The 21108-nt window shown below is 37.4% G+C and overlaps 2 protein-coding genes across 2 annotated transcripts in view; both read right to left on the reverse strand.

The window, feature by feature from the left end:
- Positions 1–21108, reverse strand: part of LOC141319879 (protein NLRC3-like) — a 352126-nt gene that overhangs the window by 63832 nt on the left and 267186 nt on the right. The window lies entirely within an intron of this gene.
- Positions 474–2525, reverse strand: LOC141342538 (BEN domain-containing protein 5-like). The gene is made up of 5 exons (XM_073847011.1): positions 2501–2525; positions 1699–1734; positions 1560–1618; positions 1208–1415; positions 474–1092 (listed from the first exon to the last, which is right to left on the reverse strand). The coding sequence occupies exons 1-5, from the start codon at positions 2523–2525 to the stop codon at positions 959–961; spliced, it is 462 nt and encodes a 153-aa protein (XP_073703112.1). The 3' UTR covers positions 474–958.

A 21108-nucleotide genomic window follows, 5' to 3' on the forward strand; every position in this document is an offset into this window, starting at 1 on the left:
AACATATGCTGGTCTTGCTGGTATGACAAGCAATGCTGGTCTATGCTGGTTTTTCCAGCATGCTGGTCACCAGCATACCAGCACCAAAACACAACATATGCTGGTCTTGCTGGTATGACAAGCAATGCTGGTCTATGCTGGTTTTTCCAGCATGCTGGTCACCAGCATACCAGCACCAAAACACAACATATGCTGGTCTTGCTGGTATGACAAGCAATGCTGGTCTATGCTGGTTTTTCCAGCATGCTGGTCACCAGCATACCAGCACCAAAACACAACATATGCTGGTCTTGCTGGTATGACAAGCAATGCTGGTCTATGCTGGTTTTTCCAGCATGCTGGTCACCAGCATACCAGCACCAAAACACAACATATGCTGGTCTTGCTGGTATGACAAGCAATGCTGGTCTATGCTGGTTTTTCCAGCATGCTGGTCACCAGCATACCAGCACCAAAACACAACATATGCTGGTCTTGCTGGTATGACAAGCAATGCTGGTCTATGCTGGTTTTTCCAGCATGCTGGTCACCAGCATACCAGCACCAAAACACAACATATGCTGGTCTTGCTGGTATGACAAGCAATGCTGGTCTATGCTGGTTTTTCCAGCATGCTGGTCACACGGATCCCTTGCTCGTCACCAGCATGCTTGAAAAAAACAGCATAGACCAGCATATGTTGTGTTTTACCAGCACTAGCACTAGATGCTGGTTACTTACAATGGAAACGTTGCTGGTCAACATCAGCACCAGGGTGAAATGCTGGACACTACATTGAATTTAAGTATGATAAAAATCATGAACATACAAGCTTTCATTAATACATGTAACAAGTTCATTTAATAATAAAAGGTATACATTAACACAATAATAACAATTATCTAACAAAAAACAACACTCATTAGGCTCAATAAGCAAATTACAAGAAAACACATTAGCAACAATTTATCTTAAGTGCTCAAATTTTAAAGGTTTTTCTTTGTTTGTTAATGTCCATTATTTTTTCTGTGATGAACCGTCCAGCCTTTCCCCATCTGGCCTGCAACTCTGTCTCCTCCACATTCCTTTGGACAAGCCAATCCTTGAAGCAGACTGAAAAGAAATGTACAGATAAACAGTGATGCTTCTGTCACACCAGAACAAAGAAAAAAAATTACTCCATAACCCAGCACTTGTCATTCCACAAAGACCTTGTGGCTACTGCTACCTTTTAATGTCTGAAGTTTCTGGGGGGTTAAGGGCTTTTTGACGGTTTTGGTGGTGGGGCATTCCTTTCCTGTGAGACTTCTTTCCCCCAGAGTCTTTGTGCCCCAGATTGCCACTGCCAACTCCTTCACAAATAAGGAATCTCGCGTGTTGCTTTGTATCCTTGACCAGGCCTCTTTACGCACTCGAACGTCTCCCCCCAAGTGAATCTGAAAGAATTGAAAACAAAAATAATTAAAGTACAAGATTGTACATATGCATGCAAAATTCATAAAAACATTTTTTTTCTATAAAGTGTAGTTGGGGGCTCTTATATTAATCCAAGTACACAGATGACAAGGGCAATGTTGTACCTCATCTCTTTTTGGAGATACAGATGGTTCCACCTTATCCAAACAGCCAGACTCTGCAACTATATACAAAATAATGTAAATATACTCTGTATACATATCGATTTCAGATATCTGTAAGTAATATATTTGTTGCACTTACTTTGTAAGGTGTTCTTTGGGCTTGGTGGTTCAGGATCTTTGACAGGTAGAAAGAGAACAAAAAACTTATCACAAATGTGACAGATGATGGAAAACACATTTTAAATTAAAATATGTATGAACTTAATACATGTACTAGATTTTTTTTTTTAAATCTTGTCTAAATATTTATCAAATTAATAAATTTTACATTAAATTCATAAAAAAAAATCGTTGCTGCTCATAAGCTCAGTGTGCTCAATTTAAGCTCTTTCACATTGAACGTCTATAATACTTCATAAACAGACTTTACATATTAACTGATGATTGTCACTTTAAGTTAATCTTTATAAAACTATTAAAAATATATATTTTAAAAATAAAATGAAACTTTTTTCATAGCTTTAAGATGACAAAGTCTCAACATAATTGAAGTTTATGCCCAAAGATGAAAGAGGCATGTCGTCAATTAAAAGAAGGAGCACCCAGAAACCTGTCACATCTGTCTAGGAAAAAAGTGACTAAAGGCCGGAATACACTACATGACTTTTAATATTTGAACAGATTTTTAAAACAGCAGGCATCACATACTTGTAATGTGCTTAAATGACACTTCACTATATCTATATAGCTGATCAAGTTAAATGCCTTGTTGCTTGATTATAGTGTTGTTGTTGTTGTTGTTTTTTGGACTTTGCGCATTCAAATAAAACCCTTTTCAATTATTCTTTAAAAATGTTGTTTAAAATAAACCAAAAATATATAATATGACATAAATATAAAAGTTATATTACCGGATATAGTATAGTGATACTATACAGTACCAGTCAAAAGGTTGGACACACCCATTTCCTTGAAAGGGAAAGTGTGTCCAATAAGTGTGTCCACATAAGAAAAATATGAAAGTATGCACATCCCAATTTTTGACCAGCTGCAAAATCAAAAACTCCATCAAAAAATATCTTTCTTGAATTTTTTAATTAGTGTGTCCAACCTTATGACTGGTACTGTATAAACACTATAGTATAACTACAGTGCCTTGCGAAATTATTCATACCCCTTCATTTTTTTCACATTTTGTTATGTTGCTGGCTTATGTTAAACTACTTTAAATTAGTTTTTTTCCCCACATCAATCTACACTCCCTACTCCATAATGGCAAAGCAAAAAATAGGTTTTAAACATTTGTGCAAATTTATTAAAAATAAAAAACTGAAAAGATCCTGTTGCATAAGTACTCATACCCTTTTCTGGGACACTCGAAATTTAGCTCAGGAGCATTCATATTGCTTCTAGATGTTACTACACTTGGAGTGGAGTTAAACTGTGGCAAAATTTATTTGAATGAGTATGATTTAGGCACACACCTCTTAGAAAGGTCTAACAGCTGAAAATGCATATCAGAGCAAAAACCAAGTCCTGAGGTCAAGATAGCTGCCTGTAGAGCTCAGTGACAGACTTGTGTTAAGGCAATGATCTAGGGAAGAGTTCAGACAAAAATCTGCTGCATTGAAGGTTCACAGAAGCTTGTAGCCTCCATTATCCATAACAAAAGATTGGAACAACTAGGACTTTAGAAAATGTCTGCCAGCCCCCATCCAATTTGTAAAATTTACACTCCTTACACCATAATAATGACAAAGCAAAAACCAGATTTGCAAATTTTTCAAATTTATTAAAAATAAAACACTGAAATAAGTACATTGCATAAGTATTCATACCCTTAACTCAGTACATAGTTGAAGCACCTTTACAGCCTCAAGTCTTTTTGGGTATGATGTGACAAGCTTTGCACATCTGCATTTGGCAATTATCTGCCATTCTTTGACTTACCTTTTCACCTCTCAAGCTCTGTCAGCTTGGATGGGGGCTGGCAGACATTTTCTAGAGTCCTAGTTGTTGCAATCTTATGTTATGGATAATGGAGGCTACATGCTTCTGTGAACCTTCAATGCAGCAGATTTTTTTCTGAACTCTTCCCTAGATCATTGCCTTAACGCAAGTCTGTCACTGAGCTCTACAGGCAGTTATCTTGACCTCAGGACTTGAATTTGCCACAGTTTAACTCCACTCGAAGTGTAGTAACATCTAGAAGCAATATGAATGCTCCTGAGCTAAATTTCGAGTGTGCCAGAAAAGGGTATGAGTACTTATGCAACAGGACCTTTTAGGTTTTTATTTTTAATAAATTTGCACAAATGTTTAAAACCTACTTTTTGCTTTGCCATTATGGAGTAGGGAGTGTAGATTGATGTGGGAAAAAAAAGTAATTTAAAGTAGTTTAACATAAGGCAGCAACGTAACAAAATGTGAAAAAAAAAATGAAGGGGTATTGGAGGGTGGGGCTTGTTTTAATTGAAATTGGTAAAATGCAGCTAATGCCACCTCTGCTGTCTGGACTACCTTGCTTAGCCTGCTGCCACTGTGACCTGGGCCCTGGATAAACGGAAGAAAATGGATGGATGGATGTATTTTTAATTAACAATAAAAATAATCCATGATTATCAGCCCTTGTCAGAAATTAAACATGACAAACTGCATTTTGGTTTGAATGACATTCTCAGAGGTCAGGGAAAATGAGGGGAAAAGCTGTCCTCACCACGGCTCTTTGCTGCCGATGAGGAGTTCAGTGTCTTTAGTAATTGTTGCTGCAATTGCATGTTTAAAGAACGTAGTTCTTTATTTTCTGCCTCAACCTCTGCTCTGATCTTCTCCTGCTCCTCTAACCTATAACAGAAGGACATATTGTATGTCATGACTAGCTGACATTATAAAAAAAAAAAAAAAAATTTATATATATATATATATATATATATATATATATATATATATATATATATATATATATACACACACACACATTTTATGATATATTAGGTGTTATTACTGCAATGCTTTTCTTACTTAGAGTTTTTGTCTCGTTTATAATCCAAATATTCTACAATTCTTAAATCAAAAGGCATTTTCTAGACAAGTAAAAATTATCTTGTTTTAAGAAAAAATTAATAAGTTACCCCAGTGGCAGATTATTTGGCTTGTTTTAAGGAAAAACACACTTAATTTTGACTTATTTTTTTCTGAAAACAACACAATAATATTTACCCATCTATTAAAAGCTGCTTGTTTTAAGAATATTTAGATATTTGGACAAGAAACAAGACAAAACTTCTAAGTAAGAAAAACATTTTTGCAGTGTAGTTACTTACAGTAGTGCACCTACACACATATATATTTGTCTAGTTCTGCTATTGTGCTATGACAAGCAGGTTAAATCAAACATTCAAAAATCAAATTCCTTAAATGCCTTACTTGTTTTTAGTTTCCTGCAGTTGCAGGGACATATTGTTTAATTTTTTTTGGTGGAGCAGTTGCTTCTGTCTCGCCTCCTCAAGAAGTTTTTCTGGTACAACCCCACCATCATCATCATCCTCTTCTGACAATGAATCAGACAGGGGATGAGCTCTCATTCTCTTACTTGGAGTTGGGCAGAGTGGAGACTGTTTTCTTCTCATTTTTCTCTCTTTTAGCAAAGCCAAGAGATTATTTTGTTTGGCCTCTTCGGCAGCTTTTTTCTGATTTGTCTGGAAACATATAAAAACATAATAAGGAAAAGGCATCACAGTGTAATGCAAGACTATGCAACCAACCAAAACAATCAAATTAATGTAAAAGCAATATATGGTTTATTGATATATTAATACCATGATTGAAGCCTGATATTATTACCTGATAATGGTGATAATTTGATAACCTGTATGTGGTCAGAGATGCAAAAATACTTGCAGTACACACATGGTTTATAGAGTACTATAGAGAGTATTATAGAGATGTTTTCCCCGATATTTGAGCCTTCGAATTATTTAATTTGCACTTTAAGTTGTATTCTGTAGTTACATTCAAGTGCCACAAGATGGCAATAGCTCTAATTACAGCTATTACAGAAGGCTTTATTTGAAACAAAGAGCAATACAACATTTTAACAGGAAAAACGGGAGCAGCTCAAAAGGCAGCAGTCAATAACATTAATATACCAATTTTACACTACTATTAAGTTAGCTAACATTGGCAATGTAACAAAAATATCAACGTTACATTTATTGTTTTGGCTTCCTCCTTCTCGGAGCGCGATGGTGGAGGCGTGAACTCCTTCAGAAGTCTCACACGGACCCGCTTACCCTTGGACAGTTCCTCTTCGATTTCTTCTCTGGACTCTAAAATATTAATAACACTGAATGTAAGTATTTGAAACGTTATACACTGTCCTCTGTTCTAAGAAAAATAATGTTTAGCGTTAACTTACTAACGTTAGCTTGCCATAATTAAGGTTAACTAGCAGGCTAGGGTGTTTGCCAAAACCCAAACTCAAAACTCAAAATGTTATAGTATTTCCAAGTTGAACATTTTGTGCATTATGTTATTAACGAATTATTGGAGCTAATTATCATGACTCACCCTTTAAGAGCAATATTTGTCCCTTGAAAAATTTCTCCTGCCAGCGCACCCAGTAAGTCTTCGTGAGGTCACTAGCGTTAGGGTCAAAGTCCTTGATGTATGATATGGGGACGATTTCTTTACACCCGTCCTCTATATATTTAACATAGGCGAACATATTTTCTATTCTATTTTATGGTTTAATTATAGTAAGCAAATTTGTTGCGTAAAGTTGTCCAAAGTAAGTTTAACGCTACTGCACGAGCAAATTGAACTATTAAAGGCGGGAAGCGCGAGATGCACTGTTGCCTTGGTTACGGACTACAGTCATATACTGCAGTGGTTTTTAAACCCGTCCTGGAGGCCCATGCACATTTTGCATGTCTCCCTTATGTAACACAGCTGAATCAAATCATCAGCTCATTAGTAGAGACTGCAAGACCTGATCTGGGTGTGTCTAATAAAGGATACATACAAAATGTGCAGGGCATGGGTGCCTCAAGGACAGGTTTGAATTCCACTGATATACTTGTGTCAGATCCCAGTATAAAATTATAAATTTAAAGGGTTTATTCAACTTTAACATAACATAAACACATATGTATATCACAACACAGTTCCACATTGATTATAAAGTTGAATCTACAGCTTTAAAGCAGTTTCAACAATAGTATTTGCTTTTCATTATGGTGGTACTTGCCAAATATTTTCTGAGATAGTATTGGTATAAAAAGTTTGAGAACCACTACTATAGAGTCTTACATCCTTAATGGAGGAGGATTTATTAAGGAACTGTTGAATTGAGGCTGCATCAGTTGTGCACAATAATCTGGCAACCAAATGTATAACACACTTGGTGCAGTAGTCCAAGTCATCTAGTTGGCAAATAGCTGGTAAACAAAATAGTTACAGACAGAAGGATTAAAAAACATTTCCAACAATGTTAGCCTTACCTCATCAATAAAATGTATTTAAGGGTTGTGTGAGGCCTTGCTTTTAGTAATGTAGCTACTGTGTAAATTCAGCATGTTATTCATTAATATGTCTGTTAATAATTATGTCTGTCCTTTTTTAATTTCAGAATGTCCAAACGCAAGTACAAATTGTACTTAGAGCCTAAGAGCAGAATTACATTTCCCCGTGCAAGACGGAAAAGAGGACATTTGGATGTAAGTCAGTTCATGAGAAATATGTTGTAATCTTTGGAGTCTATCATTATATAATTACATTGTATTCAAAGAATGTATGACTTCAGTCTTACCTGAAGATGTTCTTTAAAGGTGGCAGATGGTTCAGGATCACACACTGCAGATGTTGAGGTGAGAGAGTATTTTTTTTATTTAAAAGACATAACATCCCATTGGCCTTTACTATAAATGGTACAGTTTTTTTTACTCTGTGCTTGTGCCATCTCTTCTTGATCCTGTGCAGACCATGTCTTCATCTGTTGATCTTGATCCACAACTGGATCCAGATGACACAACAAACATGGTAAGCTCATGTACCAACCACACCTGCAGGCTTGTGGCTTGTAGTTGTTGAAATTGTTGTCTAAAAGTTACTTTTGTTTTTTCAGGCTTTGGCTTTCGCTGTTGTCCAAAAAGATCAAGGAGACAGAGTCAGTCCACACCTGAGCACTGCAGATGTTGAGGTGAGGGATTTATCTATATTTTTTTTAATTAGAGAATTACATAATTGGGCTTTACTACATTTAGTACTGTTCTTCTTGATCCTGTTCAGACCATGTCTTCATTTGGTGATCTTGATCTACAACTGGATCCAGACGACACAACAAACATGGTCAGCTCTTGTACCAAGTAAACCTGCAGGCTTGTGGCTGCTTGTTGTTGAAATTGTTGTCTAAAAGTTACTCCTGGTTGTTCAGGCTTTGGCTTTCACTTGTGACCAAATAGATCAAGGGGACAGAATCAGTCCACACCTAAGCACTGCAGATGTTGAGGTGAGGGATTTATTAAAAAAATGTAAATTAGGGAATGACATAATTAGGATTTACTACATTTAATACTGTTCTTCTTGATCCTGTGCAGACCATGTCTTTATCTGGCAAACTTAATCTTCAGCTAGATCCAGATGACATGGCCAATTTGGTGAGCTATTCTACACCCACATCTGAGTGTTGTTTAACCTGTTATGTGTCACTGGCCCACCGGTGGGCCCATAGTTATTACATATTTAACAGTAAAATCCAATACTAAACCTGAACTAATCTTGATAAACTATATGTCATTTGAAAGCTTGCAATCTCTAGTCATATTTCATAGTGACTTTTAAAATAAATTACAGAGGAGGAGTAATTTATCAATTTGCAGCAAGAATATTTTTATACCCATAAGACATGCTCAGACCTTTATTTTAAAATAGCAATGAACATGAAAAATAATGAAAGATTGGTGGAAACCTCTTTGCTTTCATGTCCAAAAAAGAAAAGAAAACATTGGGGTTCTTCTTGTGTAATTTGGCACACAGATAAAGTACAGTCTCACCAAAATGGACACCAAAATAAAAAAAAAAAACGTAAAAGTTTGTTTTTTCACTATTTTTTATATTTTGTAAAACCAATTTTTTCAAGATCATCCTAGATGGCTTGTCTGATTTTTCCCAAAATTGGCTCAGATCATCTTCAGACCATGCTGGCGAAAAGTTATGGAATTAGTGTCGATACAAAACAGAATTTGCTGGCAAGATGCCAAACTGCATCTGACGTTACCTCTGCAATCTCTTCTATCTCCTTATCTCTGTTTGGATTAGCCTTTTCTAATGAAACTAATTTGGGGCGAACTTGCTGTCCACCATTTTGATTTATGTTGAAAACCTGCTTTTTTCTCTGAAACTGAGACAGATACTACTTCTAAGATGTCTACTTTATAAATTGTACGAAAATTATGGAAATAAATGGTTCAGATCACTCACCGTATAAGGGCATCTCCATTTCCATATATGGTTATGTATGGAAATGGAGATGCCCTTATATGGTCAGTAATGGAGCTTGGTTGTCATGTAGTGTAAAAGTTTTGTACTGCGCCCAAACAAAATCTTACTGAAAGTTAATTTTTTGAGATATCAACCTCAAATTTGGAACACAACCTGTTTAGATTTTTTGACATGACATGATTAGCTTCATTACTAAAGGGGCTAACATATGGTGTGATAAACCGATTTATACCAAGACTTGGCTTAATTTCCTATTGTAATGTATTCTTTAGAATATCAATCATGTTTTTCTATTGTCAAATGATATATATCGCACATGTGTAGACAGACGTAACATATCACACAATAAATAATAATCACAATATTCCTATATAATGAGTGGTTGCATCTATCACAATGCTTTTATGAGCCTTCATTTTAACACCCATCTGCTGTTTGATGCATGTTTTGTTGAGTTATTTTTTTCTAAATGTTTCTTTATGCTTTCAGGCACTGCCTCTTGCTGCCAACTGTGGAGAAAATGAAAGTGAAGTCAGACCAGGTTCAAGCTGCGCAAATCTTGAGGTCAGGGCAGGGCAGGGCACAACCCGTTCTGTTACACCAGTCAGTAGGGCTGTGCAGTATGACCAAAATCTCATATTCTATTTTATATGCCGATATAAAACATTTTCTGTAAATTAATAAATTTTCATGAGTTACTGTTGGAATATCTGTAACTCATTATATTTATTTGCATCCTAAAAGTTTAAGGAATAAAGTACAAGTTGATGTTAGAATTTAACTGCTTATTAAGGTTACCATTCTTCCACTGATAAACATGGCATTAGCTAGCTTTGTGGGTAATCTAATTAGCAATGGGTAGCGTTAGCTGCAATATTACAGAATAATCTAAATCTATAGGTCAATTCGCTAGCCCATGGCAAACCCATACATGTCAAGGACATGTTGAATAGCCAAGAGAGCCATTTTCTGTTTTTCTGCGTTTTTTTCTGGCCTTGGGTGTGAATGTCCTCATAGATATTTCTTTGGTCTTCTGTTGAATACTGGTCATTGATTTGAAGTGACTTTGACCCCTGTGCAGTCAACACTATAAACAGTTTCAGTCTGGAGTTCACAGACTGTGCATGTCTGTTTCCAGATATCATTGAGCCTCTTTCTTGTTCCTGTCAGTAATGTAGTGTTTCCCAATGGCATCACATGCAAAGTCTTCCTCTCAGAGGGGTCTTGGCTTGAGGGTATCCCCAGCTGAGATTTTAAGATGTTCTGTGTGTTGTGGCTGTAAGACCCTGGCTAGATGTTCTGACAATAGACCTTGTGGGAACCTCAAGTTGAATACCTTATCAAGTCAGGATTCCCATTATCCACTTGTTGTATCTGTTGGTCACTGAGACCTGCTGCACCTTCCTCTCATTCTTCTCCTCCTCCTTTCTTTGATGGTGATCAGAACCCTCCCACACAGAGCAGAATATATTGTTAAGAAAGGAGGAGTAGAACGAGAGGAGGGTGCAGCAGGTGTCAGTGACCAACAGATACAACAAATGAATAATGAGAATCAGACTTGATTTAAGGTAAGGATGAACACTGCTAACTCAACAGGCACCACCAGAAATATCCAAGGTTCCCACAAGTCCTACGACTGTCAAAAAATCTAGCCAGGGTCTTACAGTTACAACACACTGAACATCTTAAGATCTCAGCTGGGGATACCCTCAAGCCAAAATCCCCTTTGAGAGGAAGACTGGAGTGTGGTCCAGACTAGTCTCTCTCATATGCATTTGGAAAGTCACAAATGTACATCTGATCACCCGTTTTTAAAACGATGCATTTCTGCTCTATCCTGTCTGCTGAAATCAGACACACTGGCGAAGAAAAACTTCCAGTTACAAGTCTGATATGTGACACATACCCATATCCTTTTGATAAAGGAAAGGAGGCATTTGTGTGAAGCTTTTTGAAAAAGACAGCAATTTCTGTACCCCCATCTGAAGGAAAAGATACAATATTTTGGATTTCTCCATAAACACCATCACTTATCTTTGCAAAACAGTCTCTGCGTCTCTTACTAAGGCTATAGCTTTTGCTGGTATAAACTAGACCTTTATGCACCATTCTCCTGTGCACTACAATTTTATCTGGTGCATGTTTCTGTGCAGAAATGAAGGCTCTTTTTTCATCATCAGTCGTCTCTGTCACTCTGCCACTGTCCAGAACAGTTGTGTCTTTGAATTTTTGTGAAACTCTTTACTCTTCGGTCATTTGTCATTTCCAAACAGAGCTCCTTAACTTGCTCACTAACTGCATACCTTGGAAACAATACACCACTGACAGAACAAGGACCCTGAAGAAGAGGCTCAATGAATCTGGAAACAGACATGCACAGTCTGTGAACTCCAGACTGAAACCTCTCACAGCGTCGACTGCACAGGGGTCAAAATCACTTAAAATCAATGACCAGTAGTCAGCAGAAGGCCAAAGAAATACCTACAGTAGGATGAAATTCACAATCAAGGCCACAAATCATCTTTGAACAAAAAGGGCTTATCATCACCAACAACTCACCCTAATTATACAATCACTTGTTATCACGAGAACACACTTGTGGACAGCTGAGCCAGCTCCATTTACTGAATAAAGATTGTAAGATTTGTTTAACAGCCAATCCTGTTTTCTCAACAGGAAACCAAACATCCCTAATGTTTATGAGAAGTAATTCAAAGCTGCAGCTGATTATAGTTTTATCTGGTACTTAAGATTACTACAGCTAAAAGTGAGCTACAACAAGACCATCTATGATGAAGACAGGTCTCTCTCATATGCATTTGAAAAGTCACAAATGTACATCTGATCACCCGTTTTTAAAACTATGCATTTCTGCTCTATCCTGTCTGCTGAAATCAGACACACTGGTGAATAAAAGCTTTCAGTTACAAGTCTGATATGTGACACATGAAGACAGCAATTTCTGTACCCCCATCTGATCTTTATGCACCATTCTTCTGTGCACTACAATTTCATCTGGTGCATGTTTCTGTGCAGGCTCTTTTTTCATCATCAGTCATCTCTGTAACTCTGCCACTATCCAGTGTCTTGAATTTTTGTGAAAATCTTTACTCTTCGGTCATTTGTCATTTCCAAACAGAGCTCCTTAACTTGCTCACTAACTGCATACCTTGTTGTAAAGAGTGGTATTGCTCTGTGCAACAGGAATTTGTTCACAATCTGCAGAGCTACACACTTTGTTCCATGCACCAGTTTCAACAGACCACCATTTGCATTTTCAAACACAAATGCGAAGTGTGCCCAGTGTGGCCTCTACAATTTAAATAGGGCATGTTTATGAGTGGTGATGGACCGTTCACTCCTCTGACACTTCTGTTTTGTGATACTGCTTGCTCCATATCTGCCAGCATTTTCCTTGCTTCTCTGTCAGGATATTCTGTGTCAGTCACAGTGTACTTCACCCGTTTCTCTACTAGAGTACCAGGATGTAAACAAAAGCCACAACAAAAGTACCCATTAAACTGGGTGGTGTTTTGCATGGCTGGTCTTGCTTTTGAGTCTACATAACATATTCCATCAATTTTGCTGTACACACATGTTCAATTTTTTTCTCCAAGACTTGCCTTTGGATATCAGTGTTTTGGCCCGATCAACAAAGGGTCTGAAAAATAGACCTAACTGGCTCCAAACCAAAGACCTGCAAGCACTATATTCTGAAATCTCATTTTGATAGGGAGCTTGTTTAAATGAAGGTGTATGGGCCATATAGAAAATCTAAAAGACTTGGACACAGGTGAGCCATCAGAATTGAAATTGAATGACAAATTGCTAGGATCTGACAGAATTCTGCCTGGTTTTGACAAGTTGACATGATGGTGCATCCCTACTAATTATATGTCTGAAGGATCAACCTCTCCGTTTCTTTTTTAATTGTCATTAATCGGCTGTTATAAACCCCAATGCCGATTTTAAATGCAATTAGCTCAGACTGCCCAATAATATCGGACAGCCAATTAGTTGGTTGGGCTCTACATTAAATGCCATATACCGTCATATTGCACAGCCCTAGTGGTCAGTCATACATTTCTTAATTTACTGCCATTGTATGTAGACACATGCACTCAGGAATGTGTTTTCTTTATAATTTTGTAGCTCATGTCTTCATCTGGTCACTTTCTGCTTACATCTGAGCTGCAACCAAGTGACATGGCCCATCAGTTTAGTTGTGATTCATCATCTGAAGGCAGTGTTTCTGAAGTTGATTCGGAAATTCCAGATAATCCAGAAGATGATCCATTCAGACAGATAGGGTTTGACACAGACATGGATTCAGTACTAACGTCAGCAGGTACAACTACAAAGGCTGAGGCACTGCTCATGGTGATGAGTCATGCAGCAAGACATAATATAACAGGGACACAACTTCATGATTTATTAAATCTCATAAATACTCTGTTTGGCAAAGAGGTGTTACCCAGATCAAAGTATTTGTTCAGTAAGGTCTTTAAGAACAACTCCGACATTGTGGAGTTCCACTTCTACTGCAAAATCTGTAAAGTATACATTGGCAAACAAGAAGACATACAAGACAAAAACATTACACAGTGTGCAATCTGTAGTGCTCCCATTGAAATCAGTTCCTTGAACAGTGCAAGCTTTTTTCTTAACATACCAATTGCACCTCAAGTCCAGACGCTGCTTGAAAATCCTCAGATTCAAAACAGCATGAGCTACAGACACCAAAGGCCACAGAATGAACATGTCATCTCGGACATATATGATGGTGAAATGTATCGAAACTTGTCAAGACCAGGCGGAATTCTGTCAGATCCCAACAATTTGTCATTCAATTTCAATTCTGATGGCTCACCTGTGTACAAGTCATCTAGATTTTCTATATGGCCCATACACCTTCATTTAAACGAGCTCCCTCCCAAAATGAGATTTCAGAATGTAGTGCTTGCAGGTCTTTGGTTTGGTGCTCAAGAGCCAATTATGTCTATTTTTCTCAGACCCTTTGTTGATCAGGCCAAAACACTGGCATCCAGAGGCGTGTCTTGGAGAAAAAATGGAACATGTGTGAACAGCAAAATTGTTGGAATATGTTGTTGTGTAGACTCAAAAGCAAGACCAGCCATGCAAAACACCACCCAGTTTAATGGATACTTCGGTTGTGGCTTCTGTTTACATCCTGGCACTCTAGTAGAGAAACAGGTGAAGTACACTGTGACTGACACAGAATATCCTGACAGAGAAGCAAAGAAAATGCTGGCAGATATGGAGCAAGCAGTATCACAAAACAGAAGTGTCAGAGGAGTGAAAGGTCCATCACCACTCATAAACATGCCCAATTTTGATATCGTGTGGGGCTTTGTTCCAGACTATATGCATGCTGTTTTACTTGGCGTAATTAGACAGCTCACAGAGCTTCTTTTAAACAACAGTGATCAACCCTACTACATTGGGAGTCCCAACACTATGAGGGTGCTAGAAAACAGGATCAAGGACATAAAGCCACCACACCTGATAACACGACAACCCAGACCCCTTGCAGAACTCAAGTACTGGAAAGCCTCAGAGTGGCGTGCATGGCTCCTGTTTTACAGCTTGCCAGTCCTGAATGGTGTACTTCAACCACGTTATGTGAAGCACCTAGGCCTTCTGGTATCAGCATTATTTCTACTTCTGAATGAGAACATTACCTTACAAGACATCAACAAAGCAGATAACATGCTTTTCGAGTTTGTGGCAAGGTTTCAGTTGCTGTATGGCGAGGCATCTATGACATTTAATGTACACCTGCTAACTCACCTTGCAAAATCAGTGAAATTGTGGGGGCCACTCTGGGCACACTCTCCATTTGTGTTTGAAAATGCAAATGGTGGTCTGTTGAAACTGGTGCATGGAACAAAGTGTGTAGCTCTGCAGATTGTGAACAAATTCCTGTTGCACAGAGCAATACCACTCTTTACCACAAGGTATGCAGTTAGTGAGCAAGTTAAGGAGCTCTGTTTGGAAATGACAAATGACCGAAGAGTAAAGAGTTTCACAAAAATTCAAGACACAACTGTTCTGGATAGTGGCAGAGTGACAGAGACGACTGAGGATGAAAAAAGAGCCTTCATTTCTGCACAGAAACATGCACCAGATAAAATTGTAGTGCACAGGAGAATGGTGCATAAAGGTCTAGTTTATACCAGCAAAAGCTATACCCTTAGTAAGAGACGCAGAGACTGTTTTGCAAAGATAAGTGATGGTGTTTATGGAGAAATCCAAAATATTGTATCTTTTCCTTCAGATGGGGGTACAGAAATTGCTGTCTTTTTCAAAAAGCTTCACACAAATGCCTCCTTTCCTTTATCACAAGGATATGGGTATGTGTCACATATCAGACTTGTAACTGGAAGTTTTTCTTCGCCAGTGTGTCTGATTTCAGCAGACAGGATAGAGCAGAAATGCATCGTTTTAAAAACGGGTGATCAGATGTACATTTGTGACTTTCCAAATGCATATGAGAGAGACTAGTCTGGACCACACTCCAGTCTTCCTCTCAAAGGGGATTTTGGCTTGAGGGTATCCCCAGCTGAGATCTTAAGATGTTCAGTGTGTTGTAACTGTAAGACCCTGGCTAGATTTTTTGACAGTCGTGGGACTTGTGGGAACCTTGGATATTTCTGGTGGTGCCTGTTGAGTTAGCAGTGTTCATCCTTACCTTAAATTAAGTCTGATTCTCATTATTCACTTGTTGTATCTGTTGGTCACTGACACCTGCTGCACCCTCCTCTCGTTCTACTCCTCCTCATGGTCCCTGTCATGTATGGGTTTGCCAATGGCTAGTAAATTGACCTATACATTTAGATTATTCTGTGACAATACTGATCTCTAAAAAGTATTTTATATATATATATATATATATATATATATATATTATTATTATTTTTTTATTATTATTTTTTTTTATAGTATTATAGTATTTTATAGTGATGTTTTATGTTCACGCGGTTGTATATTTGAATTATTAAATTCATTCTTTGTACTAATGATTCTAGCAAGAGTTTCAACAGTGCAACTGAAAATGATAATCAAACTGCTTTCCAAACTGTTTTTTTAATGTAATCTCTTATATTGGTGTACAATGTTTGTTAACTGACTGTTACAGGCCATATTGTCACAAAGGCTATAAAATGTAGATGATTAAAGAGGTGTGTATACACATTAAGTATCAAGGAAGATGAAGCATGATAATTTATTAATGTGAATGTGGAATCTACTGTATATATTGCCATGGTAGCAGTTAGGGCTGTGCAATTAATTAAAAATTTCAGTTTCGATGTCTGCTGTCTTAAATTATCATAAACAGTTGAGAATGAAAATACATGTGTAATAGTATATTGGATCCGTGCGGCACTTAAAGCAACAAATAATATTCCTCCTGCCGTCTCTGTGCTTACTATTAATAAACTGTAAAAATACAAAGAGTAGAATCATTCACTGCTCTTGAATGAAGGACTTTTGTAGTTTTAGTAAGAAATAAAGCATGTTTAACTATTACAGTGAAGATGCGGTTTTATTTTACATTCACATAATTACATTCAATTTCTGTAGTATTGTTAGACTACTTTAGATTTGCATAAAAGTATTCAGTATTTTTTTTAACTGTTTTTTTTTTTTTTTTGTATCTTTTTTCTGCTGTATTGCTATATTTAAATTAATCACTAATATAAAATTTTGGACCCAGTCATAATAATGTTAAATAATCGTGAATACAATATTGACCAAAATAATTGTGATTATGATTTTTGCCAAAATCTAGCAGCCCTAGAAGCAGTGCTATCAGGTAAATCTTATAAATGTTAATGTAACATGCAAATGATCTGTTGCAATAATAAAACTTATTTCAAACAGATATTCAGAATATTTGAAAATATTTAGTGTAGTTGTAGTTTTTGTATTATTATTATTATCATTTTTATTTATTGTAATGAATTTGTGTGAAAATTCAGATGTATTTCAGGGGTACCCGACCCTGTTCCTGGCGATCTACCTTCCTGCAGAGTTCAGCTCCAACCCTAATTAACAACTGAACCAATTAATTAGGATCTGAAGGAGCACTTGATAGTTACAGACAGGTGAGTTTGATCAGGGTTGGAACTGAACTTTGCGGGAAGGTAGTATTGACAATATATCAATAAGTAGGGGTGTTAGAAAGTATCGTTATTTTGTTTGGCGATACTATATCGATTCTCAAAAATGCAATATCGATATAAAAAAATACATATAATAATACAAGATTCATGGCAGTTGCTTCATTTTGAGTTTATATCTTGACCGTTAGATTGCAGTCTTTTTATCTCTGAACTTTAAACAGTGACAGGAAATACTAGCATAAGGGCACGCCGCTAATGTTATCATTAATGGAGAATGAAAGAATAGTTTCTGCTCCCACATCAGTTTACAAAGTTAAAGTGTGGCGGCATCTTGGCTTTTGAGGTAACGCCCACTTTTAGGGCTGCAGCGCGGGCGCCGCTTCTGCGTGGAGGGGTGGCAATATACATGTAGTTAATCAAGTAGTTATTAAGTTACTTACATTTTAGACAAAATATTTACTGTTTTGTTATGATTCATCAACAAAAATAGTTCCAAATAGTCCTAGACAAGGATCACTGCAGAAGTATAGCACATTTTCCAAGCAACACTTAGCAGTGTTTTAGTTAATGAATGATTCAGCGTTTTGAACAAATCAGCTGAATAATGACTCACTCATTAAGTGACTCCTCCCCCCCCCACCCCCATCCCCCCCCCAAAAAAAATCACCAAATATCTTGGTGATGTGGTACTTTGGTGGGGATATTTTGTGTGGAACATTGTATGCTGATATGAAAAGTTCACTGTATATTGCAATAATAAATATAATTAATGACAGCGATGAAATTTTGTTTTTTCTTTTTATATTAAACACATTAAATACAGGTTTATGTCTTACATTTCATATAAGGGTGTATTAAAAAGGTCTTAAAAAATCTTAAATTTCACCTGTTCATATCTGTAGAAACCCTGTATCAAGCAGATGTAATACTTAAGTTCAGATCAAAATGCTCTGACATGGTATGTTACAATTGCAAACTTCAATTGTAAAGCAGAGTTTAAAATTATATATGGTCTGTTTATAAAAGCTTACATTTTATACATTTAATAACTAAGGAATTTTGCAAGCAAAAATTTTTATTTTCCCCCTTTACTCACACTGCACAAAAAGTGGTTCAATAACATTGAATGTTACAGGGACTGATTAATGCAAGCAATAATTAATTTTTATTCTTTTTTTTTTTTTTTTTTTGCTAAGGTTTGCATATGGTGGCGTGTGTTTAATTACAGCTTTTCTAAAATTATGTCCTATTCATAAAATAATATCCCAATATATCGTCCTGCATACAGTATGGTAGGGCTGCACTATATTTTGCATGCGATTGTTATGCGTATCTCATCAGTAAAGCCGGTTCTGTGATTAGTAGTAAATCTCCATCACCATCACGTAACGTATAACAACTTCCCTTAAAGAACTGCTTGACATTGATAGCCTAATTTCTATTTCATTGTCTTCTATTCAATTTAAAGTTAAAAACTGAGACCTTGCTGGTAGACCAGCATGACCAGCAAGACAATGCTGATAGACCGACATTGTCTTGTTGGTCCACCAGCTAAATCACCATCACCAGCAAGACTATGCTGGTAGACCAGCATTACCAACCAGTCTTGCTGGTCCACCAGCTAAACCAGTGCCAAACCAGCATAGACCAGCATCACCAGCGAGACCATGCTAGTACACCAGCATTACCAGCAAGTCTTGCTGGTCCACCAGTTAAACCAGCACCAAACCAGCATAGACCAGCATCACCAGCAAGACCATGCTGGTTAAACCAGCATTGTCTTGCTGGTCCACCAGCTAAACCAGCACCAAACCAGCATAGACCAGCATCACCAGCAAGACCATGCTAGTACACCAGCATTACCAGCAAGACAATGCTGGTTAAACCAGCATTGTCTTGCTGGTCCACCAGCTAAACCAGCATAGACCAGCATCACCAGCAAGACCATGCTAGTAGACCAGCATTACCAGCAAGATAATGCTGGTTAAACCAGCATTGTCTTGCTGGTCCACCAGCTAAACCAGCACCAAACCAGCATAGACCAGCATCACCAGCAAGACCATGCTAGTACACCAGCATTACCAGCAAGACAATGCTGGTTAAACCAGCATTGTCTTGCTGGTCCACCAGCTAAACCAGCACCAAACCAGCATAGACCAGCATGGACCAGCATGGACCAGCATGGACCAGCATAAAAATTATGCTGGTCTATGCTGGTTTTTCTAGCAGGGTTCTCATATTTCAAATGGTTTTGTTATAATAATCTCTTTTATTGTAGAATGCACGCTCCTTTCAGAGTCTCGCAAGATCGTTAAAACGAAACCAAAACTAAGACGCGGACGCGCATTTAAAAGCAATTTTAATATCCCGCGTTCAGAGAGCGACTCCTCAATGCGCGCAAATTAGGCTACATAAAATATCTAGGTAGTTATTAGTATGTGGGCTATAAAAAATATATTGTGCAGTTGTCTATAGTTCTATATCATGCTTGAAAAATTCGGTCTCTATTTGCACTTTGAATACTTTGCACTTTGAATACTTTGAACAGAGTAGCCTACTTTGATCATGTGCTTGTAAAACATCTGCAGTCAGAATCAGCCATGAGGAATCAAGATCAGTGCATTACTAAAAAGAAATTGGGTGCGCCTAAATTTTTTTTGGTGCTCCTAACTTTTTTCACCTGCTAGGTGATTTTTTTCCGCCTTCTGTTTTAGAGACATGTTACAGTTCTTTGATAAAGATCTAATTGTTTTCCTTTAAAAAAAAGTTTTAGATTCACACTGTAAAACATGTCTGTGTCAAAATCGTGATTAAAATCGAAATCGCAATACTGTTCAAGAAAATCGTGATAGGTTTCTTTTGTCCATATCGCACAGCCCTAGTACTTCGTCACTCCTGTATCCCCACTGTTTGCACTGTTACGTTTTATTTAGCAATGTTTACACTTTACAGAAACGTATTTTTCTATCAGATTGCAGAGGTTTATTTTTCACTTTATTTTTTTTTCTGCACCTTGAAATAAATATCCATGTTCTTTATCACCCTGTTGTGTTTGTTACCTTTTTCTGTTTAGAAGATAACTAAGCGTTTCAATTTTATTTGTAAAAACTTCACAAGGCATAAATAGTAAATGTTTTATAACTACAGTCTTGAATTAAAGTAGGAAGATGTGTTAATAAATCATTAACACACTAAGTAACTATTACTATATGTCTAAATAATATGTATAAATGTACATTTAAATAGTTAATTAATCATTTACTTGAACATTTTAAATTACTTTTTTTTTAACCACTGACAACTCCTAAATAACTGGTTTGTAAATAATGTAACACTAGTGATAATGATAACCCTGCTGAAAAAAGCCTAGGCTGGTTTTAGCTGGTCAGCAGGCTGGTTTTAGAGGGGTTTTGGCCACTTTCCCCAGGCTGGTCTTAGCTGGGAGACTGTCTAGGTTACGTATGTAGCCCCTGTTCCCTGAGGACAGGGAATGAGATGCTGCGTCCTGGTTCAGGACACTATGGGAACTGCCTTCAGCGTGACCGGTTCTGAAGCTCTTGTAGAACAACACCAATGAACTTGACATTGGCCGGCGCCACCCTATGACATCATCAAAATGCGCCTACCAGTATAAAAGAGGCACTTGTGAATACATCAACCATCTTTTTGTCTGACGGAGACGTAAGTTAGAGGGGTTTTGGCAACTTTCCCCAGGCTGGTCTTAGCTGGGAGACCATCTAGGTTACGTATGTAACCCCTGTTCCCTGAGGACAGGGAACGAGACGCTGCGTCCTGGTTCAGGACACTATGGGAACTGCCTTCAGCGTGACCGGTTCTGAAGCTCTTGTAGAACAACACCAATGAACTTTACATTGGCCGGCGCCAGCCTATGACATCATCAC

This window comes from Garra rufa, chromosome 1 (assembly GCF_049309525.1).
Source record: "Garra rufa chromosome 1, GarRuf1.0, whole genome shotgun sequence".
In the NCBI taxonomy this organism is placed as follows: domain Eukaryota; kingdom Metazoa; phylum Chordata; class Actinopteri; order Cypriniformes; family Cyprinidae; genus Garra; species Garra rufa.